General features: G+C 34.6%; 1 protein-coding gene across 3 annotated transcripts; it reads left to right on the top strand.

The window, feature by feature from the left end:
• The first annotated feature begins 13,170 nt into the window (after window positions 1–13,170).
• LOC110780770 (asparagine synthetase [glutamine-hydrolyzing] 2) lies at window positions 13,171–17,932 on the top strand. Of its 3 annotated transcripts, XM_056838106.1 has the most exons (6): window positions 13,171–13,448; window positions 13,574–13,632; window positions 14,519–14,614; window positions 15,138–15,247; window positions 16,121–16,191; window positions 17,050–17,932. In XM_056838106.1, the coding sequence occupies exons 3-6, from the start codon at window positions 14,542–14,544 to the stop codon at window positions 17,156–17,158; spliced, it is 363 nt and encodes a 120-aa protein (XP_056694084.1). In that variant the 5' UTR covers window positions 13,171–13,448; window positions 13,574–13,632; window positions 14,519–14,541; the 3' UTR covers window positions 17,159–17,932. The 3 variants fall into 3 exon arrangements, with proteins under 3 accessions (XP_056694084.1, XP_056694083.1, XP_056694085.1); XM_056838105.1 differs by lacking the exons at window positions 13,171–13,448; window positions 13,574–13,632 and having other exon boundaries at window positions 13,708–14,614; XM_056838107.1 differs by lacking the exons at window positions 13,171–13,448; window positions 13,574–13,632 and having other exon boundaries at window positions 13,708–14,614; window positions 16,111–16,191.
• Window positions 17,933–18,355: the final 423 nt, after the last annotated feature.

The following is an 18,355-nucleotide window of genomic DNA, read 5'->3' as shown; positions in this document are numbered from 1 at the left end:
TAATATATCTAAAGAGTTCTTAAACTCAGTGGGAGCTTAGTGTTTGTTATTCAACAAACTAAGGTCCAAGTATAGATATATGTTTCATTGTGATTTATTCAAATGAGACACAAGGGTATTGTTTCTACCACGAATTTTTGAGAACATAATGTTTGTTTGCTCGAAATAATGTCCTTTTGGAGATTCGTTTCCAAAATGACAAGTGGGAGAAAATAGACCTCGAAAGTTTTCGAGGCGAACAACAAACATAAACGGACATTCCGGAGGCTTTTCGAAGTGCTTCAGAAAATCCGAACTTATTCTTTAAGGACTTTAGAAGTGGCTTTAAAGAATAGATATCTCTTAGAAGACTTTACAAGTGCTTCAAGGAGAACAGAATATTCAAAGGACTTTCAAGTGGCTATTGATATTCTATTGTTTGATGTTCTATACCCAAGTAGGCATAGAATTCAAGTCACTGAAACTATGAGATTCTTCTATTAGATAGTGAAGAAACATAGAGATCAGGTCAATGAAACTATGAGATTCTTCTATTAAATAGTGAAGAAACCTACAACTTGCAGTCAAACTATTATCATGTAGATTAATGAGTTTGTGACTTGTAAGAAAGCTATGACGAAACCCAGATTCCCTAAAATGGTTAGAGGCCATATATAGACTCAAATTTTTTAAATGGTTAGAGGCCATAAAACATACTCAATGTTTTGATGACAAAATTGAAATTTTGTTGATTTGCAAGAATAGTTTCACACCTATTGGTTGCAAGTTTGTTTTAAGGATAAAAACCATCAAACATGGAATTGTGTTCACACACAAAGCTAGATTAGTTGCTAAAGGTTACAAGCAAATTCATGGCATGGATTGTGTTGAAACCTCATGCAAAATCGTAATGCTTAAGTCTATAATTCAAGCAATGATTGCATATTGGTACATATGGCAATTGGATGACAAAACGTATTCCTCAATCAAATGTTGGAATATAATATGTACATGGTATGTCATAGAATTTGTGGATCCAAATAAATGCTTGAAAAGGAAAGCTAGCTTATAAAATCTACGTACAGATTTAAGCAAGCAATTGGGAATTGGAACTGTATTTTAAGTGAAGCTAATAAGCATTTTAGTTACATAAAATATACATGATTCTTATAGATGTATAAGAAGTTTAGTGGGAGTACATAAAAACTTATTTGGTCCTATGTGTATCACACACATATCTCTCTATTGTGAAATAACATTCAAATGCTAATGACTTAGATTTGAAATTATTCATCAATAATGGACCAAGGCGAAACTTAGTACATACTGGGTATTAAGATCTATTTACAAAGATCTTATGATATTGTTTTGGATTAAGTAATGGCATTTACTAAATCAAACACGAAAGTCTCCATTGGAGATATTCGACCCATGTGGATAAATCTAAGTAAAGGATGTTTGAACTATGTATAAGCATTTACTAAGTTAAACATCAAAGAGTCTAAATGAGATTCATAACCTATATTATATGTCAAAGAATTTAGCCGAATTTAGTATCTACTGAAACTAGATAAGCTAAAGTTACATGAATAGAATTCAATTGGGAATTATTCTGCAAAAGAATTTATCATGTATGATATAATATGAGGATCGCCAAAAACGTATCGTATGACTTTAGGCATGACGAACATATACCAACCTCTATTGATCTAAGTGAAGATCAACTAGATTGAGATCAAGAATACTTATGGTACTTGAAAAGGTACATAGGAATAGTTCTTGATTCAAGGAAATAAAGATATGCTAAATATTGATGCTACACGCATAAACACTGGCAAAGGATCAAGCAAGACCCTTTGGAGTTAACCATTGATAAGGACGAGCTATAGAGCATTGTGTTTTGAAAATGGCAACATGGGTTGGAGACCATGAGTTGTTGCGTGGGAAATTAAAATAATGATTTCTATGTTCTAAGATATAGTTGAGAGTATTCCACATATCTGTGAACTGCTTGGATAAGTAAATCCAAACAAAGCATCACTAGCAACCTATACAGTTGAAGTAAAAGTGATTATTGCCTAAGAAGCAATAAAACAGGGTTGTTTAAAGTTCTTCACTGAACTTGGGTAGATCACCTATCTGCTGGCTTGATGGTTCTTCATTGAAAAATGCGTAGAACCACTCTTGAAGCAAGAAAAACGTCTGCTAACTTGATGGTTCTTCATTGCAAAATGAGTAAAACCACCATCGAAGTAAGAAAGACTAGATCGCATAATAAACAAACTCGAAAAGATCTTATCATCATATCTCGAAGAACATTCGATGAAAAGGATATTAAGATTGGCAAAGCATGATAACTAAACCTATGCAACAAGTGAGAAGCAACACTCACGTTGTAGCACTGGAAATCAAGCATAGCTTTGAATTCCATGAATTGTTTTAGAAGATGGGTTTGAGGCCCATGGTTATAAAACATTGGGGTTGAACATTTATCATATATGAAATGTATTTTCATATTCCATTTAATCTTGGTTTAGTATTAAATGATGAGTCCCTTCAATTTGACGATATATTCAAGATAGACTGTCAGGACCAGTCCTGTGACTAAGAAATGTCTATCAAGTGAACTTGAATGTCAAAGGTTGAAAATGGTCCCTAATCGAAGTTTTCTATAAAATTGGACGCATAGAAAACGTTAGACGATTAGAATGCAAGATGACTAGTAGTTCTGTTTCTTGAACTATGTGGACATGGCAATGTCATAATCATTTGCATAGATACTTACTTTGGGAAGACTAGTATCGGACAAGACCTATGAAACTTTACTGTAAGAGATGAAAGTCTGTCATAAGTAAATTTCATTAAATTATTAGACACTAAATCCTCAATACCTGAGTGATTTGAGATTACTTGTTTGAGAACTGGTTGCTTTGACGTTGACCAACCGTCGCACCGTAAAAGGAGGCTATAAAGGCAACGCTCAGGTAATCACCTATCAAACGAAGTCTAATCTCAAGATCGCAAGATTGGGATTGTCCTCCCATAAATCGGGATGAGATGCTTAAAAGTTGTACAAGGCCACTCGGAGAGCTAGAAACTGTGAAATGCATGGCCGTGCTCGGATGAATCATAGGCTATGATTATCTGTTTATTTGATCAGTTGAACTCTGAAACCGAGGAACACCTCTGGACATAATAAGGATGACAACTCTTACCTTATGTTCAAGAGCAAGCATCGAGCGACAAAGGAATTAGGAAATGCACACTTGTCCCTAAGGACAAGTGGGAGACTGAAGGAAATAATGCCCTTGGTCCAAGTATGCATTCTATGTTAAGTCTAATAAATGCGGTTCAGTATTAATTAACAAGTTAATAATTCAGTGAGATCAAGTGAGCTGAATGCCTAGCTAGAGGCCGCTTCAGTTCAAGTGGAATTAATGATATTAATCCACAGCTTACTCTTGACTGAACCCGTAGGGTCACACAAATAGTACGTAAACGGATCAAGTATTTAATGGCATTAAATACTCTATCTATGGATATTCGGAACCGACGGATCTTGGTTTCAGTGGGAGCTGAGATCGTCACAGGCAAGAAATGAATACTCCGGAAACGATGATATTACCGGAAACGGAAATATGGATCGTATCGGAAATATAAATATTATCCAAGTCGTAGATGTTGCCGGAAACGGAAACATGGTACGTATCGGAAAATATTATCGGAAATGGAAATATTACCAGAATCGGAAATATTGCCGGAAACGGAAATATTGTCAGAATCGGAAATATTACCGGAATCGGAAAATAATTCCGGAAACGGAAATATTAAATATTTGTTCGAAACGGAAATTAATTCCGGAATCGGAAATGTTAAATATTGTTCGTATCGGAAATGAATTCTGGAATCGGAAATTTAATCGAAAGCGTATCGTACGAATAAGCATCGGACGAGGCCTGCCGGACGAGGCCCAGCACGAAGCCAGGCCATCGCCCAGCAAGCCAAGCGCGCCGCACAAACAGCCACGCCAGGCCCAGCGCAAGGCCAGGCCCAGCAGGCTGCGCAGCGCGCACAGCGCGCGCAAGCACGCACAGCGCGCGCAGCGCGCGCGGGAGTTGCGTGGGCTGCTGCTCGTGCGCACGCATGGGCGGCCCATCGAGGCTGCCGTGTGTAAGTGTGTAAGTGTTTGTGTTCGTGCACGTTTCCTAAAACGTGCAGAGTTCGGTTAATGATTAAATTCCTAATTCTATTTGATAAATTAATTAAATTAGAGTTCTTGTAGGATTCTAGGTTTAATTAATTTGTATCTGAATAGGATTCCAATTCCCTTTCCATACCCCTATAAATATGTGGCCTGGGTTCACAATTTATAACAAGTTTTAAAAGTATTCAAAGTGAGTTTTGAGAGAAAAATTCAGCCACACATCTTGCTCAAAAAGTGCCGAAAATTCTAGTACCTTAAGGGCGATTCTAGTTGGTCAATCTTAAGGCGGATCCGGACGTGCTGTGGACTATCTACGGAGGGACGACACTTGGAGTCCTAAAGACTTGTTCTTGTTCGGTTCGGGCGCAGCTAGGGAGGGCACGCAACAAAGAGTATGCATCTAAATTATGCTATATGATTATGTGTAAATAATATGTAATCCTGGGTTAATGGTTGTTTCCGCATGATTTATGTAATATCATATGTATCATAACCTAACAGTTGGTGCTCTTGGTTCACAGCAAGGGGCTGACCATGATGGTTTTGGTGGAGCAGTGGCATATGGTGAAATCATTAGAAAACATTGGGGAATTGAATATGGTGAAAAAATCAGAAACCACAGGGATATCTGGAGAAATAAAGTTTCTAAAATACAAGGTATCTGATGAAATAAAGTTTCTAACGACCACTTAATTACAGGGGTAAGTCATGCGGAAAAAAATGAAACATGAGCGGTATTTGGTGAATACTTGAAACTACGAGGGTATTTGGTGAATAAACTCAAACCTCGGGGGTATTTCATGAAAAATCCGTTAAAAGAATTACTCCCTCCGAATCTAAATGTTTTCCCCATTTCACTTTGGCACATTTGCCAATGCGTATTTTACATCATCAATATATCTAACTAAGTGTTATTAAAAATTATAAAATTTTCACATTGTCAAAGTATTCTTTGAGAAGAATCAAACAAGACCCCATATGACTATATTTTTTTTCTTATACATTGGTAATAATTCAAGAGATTCTCTTCCATAGTGAAAAGTGTCAAAATTCCAAATGGGAAAAATATTTAGATTCGGAGGGAGTATAAAATAAGGTGGGTAGATGAATTTGGGGTGTGAATGAATTAAATGGGTGCCGAAATCAATGAGAATAATTGGGTAGGTGGATCCGTGGATGGAATAAATGTAGGATATGATAGAAAATTAAATTGTAGAATGAGGGTATTTTGGTAAAAAAATGATGGCTAAAAATAATAAAGATTTCAACTGGGAAGAACAAAAAGGAACGTCAAATAAGGAAACAGGAAAAACATTAAGGAACGAAGGGAGTTTCTATTAGTTCTTATATTTCTTATTCCAATATTTTTTTTCCATAAGTAACTTGTTTATTAAAAAAGGATAGAAAATGAGAAATAAAGTAAATATACTTTTAGAAAAACGATTATGGCGAATATTCACGGATATTCTAAAATTTTTTGACCAATTTTTTAATACTCTGTCATATACTACTTATGTAACTGAAATATTTCTCTCCCTAAAGTTATTATTGTATAATTAATAAATCTTGAACATACTCATTTAATCAGCATATGGAGTATGCAATTTCTGTTCTACTACGTATTACTCCCTTTGTCCCTTAATACTTGCACCGTTTTGACTGGACACACTTGCCAATGCACAACTTTGACCATCAATATCTTTAACTACGTATTATAAAAACTTATAAAAATATTAATATTTGGAAAATATATATTAAGACGAAGTCAACAATATATTATATACTAACATTTATTTTCATATACTAGAAATAAAATATGTTCAAAGTGAATTATGTGAACAGTACAAAAAGTCAAAATGGTGCGAGTATTAAGGGACAGAGGGAGTATATATTGATACACTAATTTGACCAAAATATTCAATATCCTAATATGTTGATTTGACCAAAATATTGAGTATTATGTTTTGCATTATTAATATGACGATTTGACTAAAATATTGCCAAAAATCATTTTTAGCAAATTATTATTATATGATATCTATAAGTTGTCATATTTATATTCCAATATTTTTTCATACGTAAATAGTTTATAAAAAGGATAGAAAATAAAAAGAAATAAACATATATTTTTAAAAAACCGTTTCTAGTGGGAAAATTTTGCATCAGGAAGTGACACGTGTCACTCATGGTGTCTGTTTTAGTATATGTGTGTAATAGATACATAAGAAAGAACATTATTCATGTGGGGTCTTGTTTGATTCGTGTCAATAAGTAATTTAATAATATAAAATTTTATATTTTTTTAATGTACAATTAGAGATATAAATGATACAAAGTGCGCAATGACAATATAAAATATTGAAATTGAAAATCGTTATGGAACAGGGGGAATACTTGTTTGTTCCAGTGCTCATTAACGCTAATATACAATACTACCACATTTAATTCAAATTTAATGGAACATAATTTTTATGAAACTTAAAGGAGTTTTACAAATTGAATTAAAGTGTATACTACGTAATAAATTGTCCTTTACTACTTAAAAAGCTGATAATTTTTGTTTAACACCTAAAAAATAGAAATTGTATTTTACCACCTAAAAGTAATATAAAAGTTATTGTTTATCACATCTTAATGGTAAGATGGACGGAGGAATTTTTAGGGGACAAAACACAATTTATCAATTATTTTTTTTAGTTGAAAGAACCGGAGAAAGGGGGAAAATTTTGCAAAATGATACGGAGGGAAATTTAGGATGAGAATTAGAAGAAGGGGAGAATAAAACGAAGAGGAAATTGATGTTTGATTTGATGGGTAACATGTTGGAATGTTGTTGGAGTGTGATATCTGCTTTGGTTGGACTTTTGAATATCTTAAGTTCGTGGAAATTACTCTCATGGAAAAACATTTATACGTACAGATTAGTAATTATAAAAATATAATTAATAAATAAAAGGAAGGAGAGGGGTCCATGAAAGTTGTTTTCTATCTCTTTAGTACGGAGTAGTTGGAATTAGGAAATGGGATAACAAATAATGAAAGTTGTTTTCATCCATGGTATTGTTTTGTCTTGCATTACGCTTTATGCGGAATAACAAATCTCACTACAATAATAATGAGGTCTTGGCGGCTTGGCCTGCTGATTATGATTAACAGATAATATGCCTTAAGTTTGAATCTCCACCCTTTATATTTACCTTGTGTTATGTAACTTACTAGTATTTTATGCACGCAATGCGTGTGAAGTTATATAAAAACTTAAACTTGTATTACAACCACTAAATATAAATATTAGATAAAAAATTAAATTACAACCACTAAATTGTATTTTATGCACGCGATCCTTTTGGATTATATGTCATTGCATTATGAAAGGTAAGTCTGACATCCTCAGCAAATTCCTAGGGAGATTTGTACCAGTTGGTATGTAGCCTAGATTTCACAGTACCCAAGTCCATTGGATGCTTAATTACTGTGAAATAATCATGTAAACCAAGGACCTTCACATCAACAGGGGTATTAAAAACCCAACCATGCTTATGCTTTATTAACTTATCCAGCAATGCACTACAACTCTAAAATACCTTACTCAAAGAGTTGCTCATCCCAACTACAGATCTTGACTCCCCATTCTTCTTCCCCATGCCTTTCGATTTCTTGTTATGTTCCGTAGCTGGGATCCTGTCCTTACCCAATATAAAATCTGAACTCTGATAAAACGGATTCGCCTTTGGGGTCCTCTTCTCCTTCTCCACATTGTCACTACCACCTTGAATATGATCCGAAACAGTAACACTCAACTAATCAATATGCCTACCCTCATGCCAACCCACTGAACCAACCTCGGAATGAACTCTCTTCAACTTCCCTACATCATTAATACCATCATCATTAATAAAAGAAGGAAATTTGGATTATCATATAGAAAAGAGATAGAGATGCATGCATGATTAGTAGCACCAAATTATGAAATTATCACAGCGTTTTCATCAAATCTTCAGAAAACGGAATTTAGAATTTCAATTAAAAAAAGGTGAAAATTATCATAAAACACCAAAAACTCAACAAAATAAGATGGTCTACAGAAGAGCCTCTTATATGCACCAGAATTTTTATGAATCAACAAAATAAGATGAATACAGACAATCTCACATAAACAATCAAATGGGAAACAGACCGAGTACCTTGAATCTGCAAATAAACAGGTAAAAACAAAATCACAGCAAATATAAAAATAACAGATTAATTTTCTCAAAATAAACCAACCCAAAACTTCTAAAACAACAGAAATTATACTGCATTCCATCTTGAACCTCCAATGTTTAGACTCTCTTATGAGTCTCAAAAAACAAATCCACTACACATTACAGAAAAATTCAATGTTCCTTAATTTTCCTAGAATCAAAACTATTGAAAAAAGTTATCAAATCTGATAACTGTTGACAGATGAGCAACCATTGAAGATGCTTAAGGGCCAAGAACAAAAGGCTAAGAGTATGAAGTAAAAACGTTAAGCATCAATTAATCGTCAATATCACTAATCAAATCAACGCATGATTTTGACATAAAAAGACGTCTAGAAAGAACACATTTATACCTTGAAATCAACCTATTGCTTATCCGGTATTTCATCCTTTTCCGTCACCCTCTGTGTAGCAGAACCCGCACAATCTTTCTTCATCTTCACCTTAGCACCCTAAAACAATGGCGGAAAATAATTTCAACAAAAAAAGTTCAAAAAAAATCTTCTTTTAAATATTAATTTATCAACTCATTTCTGTAATCAAAATAAGAAAATAAAAACCAATACCAAATTAAAAACTACCTGATATTTCTTATGCCTAGGAGGATGATTAAACTTGCAAGTCCTAATTCGGAGGAAAAATGCACAATCCTGACTCAGGCCTGACCGGAGACCTATGACTACTTCTTCTATGACTCAACACTTTTTCACTACCCTCGTTTTTGCTGACATTCTAGAACTCAATTTATTCCCCAAATCTTAATCATCAATCAATGGAGCTGGAAAAAATTAAACCCCCAAATCTTACAAATTTGTAATCGAAAGATTTAAGAAATGAAAGAAATTGAGTGATTTACCTAAGAGAGAGAAAGAGTGTGATTCTGGAACTCGATTTCTTTGCCAAATCTTAATCATCAATCAATGGACCTACAAAAAATTAAACCCCCAAATCTAACAAATTTGAAATCGAAGGATTTAAGAAATTAAAGAAATTGAGTGATTGTATAGCATCAACTGCAAACTTGCAACATACTTAGTACTCCGTATGCAGAATTGAGAAGATTCCAATTAAGAATTTCTGAATTCCCCCAAAACAAAACTCAATATTGCAGAAACAACAGAGTGGAACAACCGGCATGAAAACAAACAGAAAAAGGTAAATAGAAATTCGACACTTCTAAAATCAGGCATACCTCTAGTATTGTTGTTACCAGAAACAACGGGAAAAGGACGCTTCGATCCTTTTGCAGCACCAGTAGCGGTCGTTGACGTGGTGGTGAAGGAATTTGCTGCCGCTAATAGAGCTCTGCATTTCCCTCCGATTGACCTCAGAGTCGGACGACGGCTAGTAAGTGTAACCTCTAACCCTAGAAACGAAGGTGAGAGGAGAGAGTAAAGTGAGAGGGGGAGAGAGGCTCAACAAAAGCACCGATAAACGAAGTCTAACCCTAGAAATAAAGGCTCAACAAGCATCGATAAATAACGAAATGAGGGTGTTTAGGTCTTTTTGATTGGGGACACCAAAAGCGTGATTACGAAAATAGCCCTCCCCTCTTGGCTTATATATTAGAGATTCGGCCAAAAAAAATTCTTAAGTAAGGATTTCTCTTGGTGCAACATTCATAAGGTGGAGCGGGAGTGAGTGGATCGGAATCAAGTTCATGTTCTTGCAAATGGAGTTTCTCATGATTTAATGCGCTTTTTTTAATTTTCGTAACGTTGTTTTAGTTAGCCTATGTTAAAAAAAATATCTCAAAACAATTTTCTTACAATAAATTTTTAATTTATAATTGATGTACAATAAATATTGTAAGTTGTACGTAAAGTTAACTTAAAGGGACAAATGCTTTAAAAATAGGGTAAATATTGTAAAAGTTATTTATTTTTTAGTGATATTTTTTTTTCTTTTTTAATAAACATTATGTTTTCAAAATCACTCATAATATATTAAGGTAATAATTTTAACACTTTAAAAAGTTAATCCATCAAAAAATACTTCATAATATAAAAAGTTAACCAAAATATATTAAAGATTATTGAGTAAATTTCTTGTATACCGGGTACGCGCAGGATTGTCTATAGTTTCTTACCCTAACCATGACAAAAATATTTGTGACAACATTTTATCTTTAACTAGCTTCCTTTTCTTCGTATAAATTCTTTGAAGCTTTTTCGTAGTTTCTTGATTCAATTTTTGTAGGAACTTACGTTTATGGGGTAAGTTCCCTTGTGAATCATTAAAGAAATTGATATTTCTGAAAGATAATTCTTTGAGATACTGACAGCTTCATTTGCATTTCAACTTGGAAACTTAACTGTTTGTAGGAAATTCTTATCCCTTCAATTTCTTCCTTCACATAACTCTCCTTTTATTTCCCTCTTTTTTTTTTCATTTTTCTTCTGTGTCCCCTTTTTTTTCATCTTCTTTAATTTTTTTTCTTTCTCAATTATACATGAAAACTATATTTATCACCTTCCTCATTAGTTCCCCCTCAACAATTACTACATCATTTAAGTTACAAAGGAGGAATATTTAGTAGAGGACTTTTATATAGTGATGAATTTTGGAGAATGTTTTTGAAAAGAAAAAGAAATCAATGTGTGATATGAATTAATTTTGTGATCTCTAATATGTTGTAGAGATACAATAGGAAAAGTGCAGGAAACATTTTTGTGAGGAACAAGAGTTTAATTGGTGGATATCATGGAAGAAATCATTTATCACACATTTATAGGATTTGGACATTCTTAAGAGTGCACATGGTTCGAATGAAAAAGCCTTGTTTTGTTCCATAAGGAAATGGAACTTCACTTTTTGCTTCTTTTCCCTTTTTATTAACGCATAAGCAGTTTGGAAACTAAGGGTAATATTACAAAGAAATCAGTGAGTCCTTAATTCAATTCTGGCTCATGACTACGTACAGAACGTAGAAAAGTTGTAGTGTCAATTTTATAAGGAAGACTATTCACATAAACTCTACAAGTGTAATAAACAATTCAATGAGTCTCAAGGGAAATTCATGAAAACTTCAACAAATTTCAAACTTAAATACGGTTTTTCTACATTCTTAATAAGCCTTTCAGTAAGAGAATAAAATATATTGTTAATGAATTACTAGGAACAACAAGTGCCATGCGTTGTTCCCCCTCACTTAGGCATCCATAAAGTTTAATTATTAGATCTAGGAACACTTATACGACCCTAATAATTCCTTACTAGAATAAAGCCTTTTTAAACTCTAAATAAGGAATTACTAAAGTCTTACCGCCACCGTGATAACATTTAAGGATATTTACCAAAGTTACGCAGCGGAATAAATAAACTTTGAAAACAATAAAATATAGTTAAGGGTCTCCATACAAGTTGGAACCATCACGGCCCAAACCAAATACCGTAAAACCAAATCCATTAATTAATTAAAACATTATAATTTAGGCAAATGAAAATAAATAGAGTTTGAAACGGTGCAAGAGAAAAAGAAAGTCGCTCAACCATCCCCATGCAAGGTAACTTCTCTTGCAAGTCATCTTTACCAACCTGTTATCAATTTTCTACTCCTCAACAATGCGAATGCAATTGAAGGATCATCATAGGTTCATTAAGGCATAGGCCATGACCAAACAAAAATCACGTCATCAGCGAAAGCTGAGTACAAATAAGCTAGAATGAAATCCTATACTAACATGCTTCATTCTAACCATAAATAAATCACATGCAAAAGCCAATCAATAAACAATTGATCATGATGACAGGACTCGACTTTCAACTCGACTCTTGACTTGTAGATTAATAGAATAAGCTTCAAACGGGCCCAAATAAAATGTCCAAAGGACTGGTGTTGGGAGCCAACCACACACCAAAGTAATAACCAATTGTCGGACCATACCGACAGAAATCCAGCGCATAAAAAGAATGAAACAATGTCTTATATCATTCATAGGAGTATAAGTTTTTCGGCAAGACTCCCCCCCCCCCATGTTCATACTCAAGGTATATACGTTCCAAGAGTTTTGAAGCTAATTCTGGTTGCCCTTTACGTTTATTAATATTTTATTCACAAAGAAAACTCAAGACACAGTCAAGCAAGGCATTTAATAAACAGACAACCAAACAAGACTCCCTTTTTAATTCATTAGGACTTGTGATCAATCATTCAAGAAGCAAGTGAGTTTTCTCCCATTGTTCCTTCTCAACACTTGTTGAGTATCCACGCCATGCATATTAACATGCGGGCTATGCACTAGGCACGAAAGAATCCTTAATTCAATTGACTCGAAAGTCTACCCTACATATGAGGTGGCTAATGAGAGCTTACCCTTCATATGTGGTAAATGACAATAGTGCAACTAGGCACGATAACTTGGCTCAAAAAACATGCTAGACATTACGTACAATAGCATAAACCATTCCATCCATGTGAATAAATCATACATGCATAATCATACTTGGATAACATGCTTGTTATTTAAATTCAACAAACATAACCAATCATAACATGCTTGTTTCACTAGTAGAAAAATCTCCATGTGCTTCCCTTCAAGTGAGGCTCGTATATTAAATTGGAAGCACTTGAGAGCACACAAAAAAAAATAAAAAATATATTTTCACAAGTGCGAGCTCATTTTAGAAAATTGGCAGCACTTGAGTTCATGTGTGGGCTTTAAACCCAAATGAGGGCTCATTTGTAAAATGAGGGCTCATTTGTAAAATGAGCCGCACAAAAGCTCTTTGAAAATAGAACAACACAAAATAGGTAAAAAAAATGTCGTGATTTATTTTCATTTTCCTGCTCCTCCTCTTTCCTCTTCTCTGCTTCTGCTTCAACCATCGCCATCGCCGCCGCTGCTTCTGTCGTCGTCATCACAACCGTTGTTTCTGCCATCGCCGCTTCTGAGATGAAGAACGTATTCTCAAGGTTATTGCATTATTGATTCTCCCCCATCCACCCACACAACCAGACGCTTCGACTTACCCTAATTTGAAGAAATTGGTCCATGATTCTGCTTAATTCAATTTCCCAGGTAATTACACTTTCTCTATGTGATTCAATTTTCGTTTTAGCGTAATTTCGATTAGAAATTCAAGTTCATATGTCCATTCAAGTTCATTTTGATTTGTTCTCATTTTCGTTGTTGAATGTGTTCAGGTAATCGGAAACAAATGGGACACTTACCTTGACCCTCTTCTAGCTGATTACACCGAAGGGTACTCCAATTCTTGAATCTTTTCGTTCTCTATGTGTCTATTTGTTGTTGATTTTACTTCAGTTAGTGTTTGTGTTTTCTGGTTTTTGTTAGATTAAGTTTTTTAAGCTATTAGTATATGTTAATTATAGGATATTTGAGCTAAATTTAGTCACTAGTTTTGATAGCTTGCATTAGTATTTGAAACTTTAGTGTTCATGAATATTTCTAATGGATGATTTGTGGTGAATTGTTTGGAGAGAGTGAAGAAAAGATGCCTTGTAAAGAGCATGTCCCGGTTATATGAAAATATCGTCTGGTGAAGCCTTGTTAGATGATAGCTTCACTGGTTCTTCTAAATGTTTGATCTAATTTTTTATACTAGAAAATTGATTTGAAGGTGACAATGTTGTCATCTATGTAGTTACTGGCGTTGTCCTGATGGCCAGAGGGTTGCGGTTATGTATCTGAAATTCTCCATAGCTAACTCCTATGATTGAGTGAAATCAGTTAAGGACCTTAGGCAAGGCGAGGGATTGTGAGTCTATGATTATCTCCAGTGATTTGTAAGCAGCCTTATATTTCGTCGTTGGTTGTTGCATATATTTTTTATTTTTCACTCCCTGAAATCCCAATCGCACTAGAGATCCATAACAAACATAAAAGATGTATTACAAGAGATTAAGTTAGCTTTTAGACAATTGGGGTAGAAATGGAGTTTCTTAGAAATGAAGTAGTTTACCGTAACACATTTTTGGGCATGCTTAAACATGCTATCCTATATTTTCTTTTGCGCTCAAGAGAGTCGAATTCAACTACTGTTTTTGGTTTAGTCATCGTTCTTTATTCATTTAATTGAAAAATGTGTGCTATGCATATATTACTCGGTAAATACGCTATCTTTGCAGGGTCCACTTGGTTTGCTTTAGAAATGAAAGAGATAAGTGATGATTGTGAACGGTTCATCGCTTTTCCTTCTGGACATATATATTTAAGAAAACAAGGTATGCTACTATCCAATTCATAGACTATCTAGCTAAGACATGGTTTTAACTTAAAACTAGGCATTTAAGGACTTAAATGCCATTAAATTGAACTTATTGCTGGTGGATTGAAAAGGTGGAACAACCCGCCATGGTACTCAGAGCAGATACCTTCAATTCCATACGACCCAACATTTTTACGTGTAGCTTTTGAAAAGGTTTATTGAAATTTTTGATTGTCCATTTTCTCTTAGTTTCAGCGTCACAATAACCCAAACTTCTCCCCTGGCTTTACTACTCAGACATTTCGACTTGCTCCTGGCCTAAGAACTTGTTTATATGATATGAAGAATTTGTTCTCTTCTTATTTTTGCTGAATATGAAATTACTTGTGTTAGATTTCTTCTTATTTTCTGATTTACGGTAGACTTAAATCTTCTCGAAATTAATTTAACTTTTGATTTATTAACCTACTCTCTTGACTTCTTTCAGTATGTACTTAAGATATTAATGACAGATGTCCCTTTTGGTGTACTTCTGTCAGGTGGATTGGATTCATCACTTATTGTTGCTGTAGCATCACGTTACTTGGAAGAAATGGAAGGAGCTTACCAATGGGGTTCACAGTTGCACTCCTTTTGCATTGGACTGGAGGTGAATATGCCTTTGTACTCCAGATGTAAAAAAATTCAGCAGCTGTTGCTTAAGTTAAACTGCTATGTTTATTTTTTTCATTTTTTCCCCTTAAAAAACAAAGAACAAAAAACTAGGGGGTGTTTGTTTTGTGGGAGTTTGAAGGTGGGAATTGTAGTTTTAATCCCAAGTCCTCAAAGTCCCATGTTTTTTTAAAGGAAATAAAAATAAAGGGTTGGTGGGAATGGGCTTAAGGATATTTGCCTTATATTCCCTACTTTTATCTAGGGGGTGGGGTGGGGTGGGGTGGTGGTGGGGGTATTAGCTATTAGAGGGACGGGAATAGGAAAAAAATGGACCTTTTCTCTTAAATGAAAGAGAATAGAATTGGGAAAAAATGATTATTTTTCCCTGATGCTTCTCTTTGTTCCATTTTCTTAACATAACTATTCTTCTTGAGCTAGTTAGCTTTTGATTATCGTGGGGGAGCCCAAAGTGTTGGATTTGATAATTGCTTGTTCTTCTGGATAGGAAATACGAAAGTTAACTTGTAACAGTACTTCCAGTATCTACGATGTGATGAATTTACATAAAAATAAATCTTCTTAGACGAGTTGATTACAAAAATAAATATTGTTGACATGCAGTTGTTCATATCATAAAATACTGATGTTTTAATAAGAACTTTGTTCGCTTGGTTGGAGATATTCTTGACTGGCCATATTTGTGCATAGACCAGATTTGTAATTTTGTATGAAACTAATGGTAGTATACATGCAGTGCATTCCTAATGGTCTCTTTAAATTATCTGATGTGGAACTTAAGTTGATCTTTGTTCTAGTCAATCTGGAATCTTGGAACTAAATTCATCTTTTGCTGGTCAGGGTTCTCTAGATCTCACAGCTGCAAGAGAAGTTGATGATTATCTTTCAACTCGTCATCATGAGCTTACATTCACTATTCAGGTAATTTCCTCACACAAAATCATAGTCAGCGAAGTTAATTTCGTTGTGGACGGTTGCTTAAACGACTAACATCTACCTGAAAAACTAGTTAGAGAGATGGTCCCTCAATTTAATTAGTTTTGGATGGCTACTAAGTACTAAAACTATTACATCAACAAGAGAAACTAATGGAGAGATGTCCCCTCAATGTAAAAGGTTTAAAATACTTATTTAGGTTCGTTAGTTGAAAGTTGGGAGCGAAATAAGCCATTTTAGTCAAAACATGACCTATAATGAGCAAACTAGCCTTAAATGTGCTTAACTTGACCAATGTAGGTGATAATGAGCCTTAAAAACATTAAAATAAGTCTAGTAAACATTTAAATGGTTTAAAATACTTATTTAATTTCATTAGTTGAAAGTTGTGACCGAAATAAGCCATTTTAGTCACAATGTGACCTATAATGATCAAACGAGTTTAAATGTGCATAAGTTGACCAAAGTAGGTTAGAGTGAGGCTTTGAAACATAAAACTAAGTATATTAAACATGTAAAGGGATTAAAATACTTATTTTATCCACCATTCAGGAGTGTTCTGGCTTTAAACTTGAATCTTTACCCTTTAGATACTTGGGGGTACCTATTAGTTCTAAGAAACTGATGCCTGGTGATTGTGAGTTGCTAGTTGAGAAAATGGTGGCTAAAATCAAGATCTAGAGTACCAGACACCTCTCATTTGCAGGAAAGATTAGTTAATTCTGTTCTCATGAGTATCTGTATTTACTGGGGGCAGATTTTCCTTCTCCCTAAGAAAGTCACTCAAAAAATTGTGGCTATCTGCATATCTTACTTATGGTTTGGTGCTTATGATGACAATAGACCAGGTAGTGTTGGATGGGATCAGCTCTGTAGTCACAAAGATCAAGGTGGGCTGGGTTTTAGGAACATTTCCCTTTGGAATCAAGCAGCTGTAGGGAAACTGGCTTAGGCAATCAGTCAGAAACAAGATAACCTGTGGGTCAAGTGGGTGCATACCCTATATGTGAAACACCATAACTGGCAGCAGTATACTCCATCTCTAGCTGCCAATTGTGCCATCAGGTATATTTGTAAGGTGAAAAACAGTATTTCCAATGCTCTTAAATCCACTCAATGGTTGGATGATCCTAAGTACTCCATCAAGGACATTTATGGAGGGTTATGTACTCAAAAACCAAAAGTTCAATGGCACAGATTTGTTTGGAATAGGTTCTCAGTTCCAAAACACAGATTCACACTTTGGTTGGCTCTGTTGGACAGATTGAAAACTAGAGCAAGGTTATTTAAAATTGGAGTGGGGGATGATCCCATTTGTGCTATCTGTGGCACAACTGTGGAAACTTGCCCCCATCTGTTCTTTAAATGTCAATTCAGCACTGACTGTTTACAGTTGGTCTTGACTTGGCTGGGTTTTAACTTGTTTAGGAATAACCTTACTCAATTGCTTCAGTGGGTAGGAGACATTGTAAGAAAGTGTTTAGAAGGAAGGTTATTTTCACTGCTTTGGCTGGTCTTGTCTACCAGATATGGAAGGCAAGGAATGCAGTTGTTTGGAGCCTCCAAGTCCCAACTAAACAATCCATTATGAAGACTGTCCAGTTTGATACTAGGCACCGAGTTCAGAATATACTTGGCAAGACTGTCAGTAGGATAGATCATGATTGGTTTAGAGCACTGTAAGTGCTTCTATGTTGTATTAAGCTCAGGTTGTTGAGTTGTAGTTGCTGCAGGTTCGGTTCAGTGGTCTTCTCCACCAGTTCCTTCCTGGCTAGAGTGTAATATCCCTTTCTGTTGATTAATATATTGCTTGCTTGCCATAAAAAAAATACTTATTTGAGTTCATTAGTTAAAAGTTAGGAGCGAAATAAGTCATTTTAGTCAAAATATGAATTATAATGAATAAACTAGCCTTAAATGTTCATAACTTGACCAAGGTAGGTGAGATTGAGTCTTAAAAACATTAAATTAAACCTAATAAACATGTAAACGGTTTTAAATACTAATTTAGTTTCGTTAGTTAAAAGTTGGGATCGAAATAAGCCATTAATGATCAAAAGAGCATTAAATGTGTATAACTTGACCAAAGTGGGTGAGAATGAGTTTTTGAAACATTAAACTAAGTCTAATGAACATCTAAAGGGTTTAA

The sequence above is a fragment of the Spinacia oleracea genome, chromosome 3 (assembly GCF_020520425.1).
Source record: "Spinacia oleracea cultivar Varoflay chromosome 3, BTI_SOV_V1, whole genome shotgun sequence".
Taxonomy (NCBI): domain Eukaryota; kingdom Viridiplantae; phylum Streptophyta; class Magnoliopsida; order Caryophyllales; family Amaranthaceae; genus Spinacia; species Spinacia oleracea.
The sequence above is the reverse complement of the archived record's forward strand: the minus strand, read 5'-3'. Positions and strand labels throughout refer to the sequence as shown.

Excerpts from the sequence above, each read along its gene's own strand:
- LOC110780770 (XM_056838105.1), top strand. The coding sequence starts at position 14,473 with ATGTGTGCTATGCATATATTACTCGGTAAATACGCTATCTTTGCAGGG. Across the intron at positions 15,248-16,120 it reads CCTTTTGCATTGGACTGGAG|ATCTCACAGCTGCAAGAGAA; the intron begins GTGAATATGCCT and ends AGGGTTCTCTAG. Across the intron at positions 16,192-17,049 it reads AGCTTACATTCACTATTCAG|ACCAGGTAGTGTTGGATGGG; the intron begins GTAATTTCCTCA and ends TGATGACAATAG.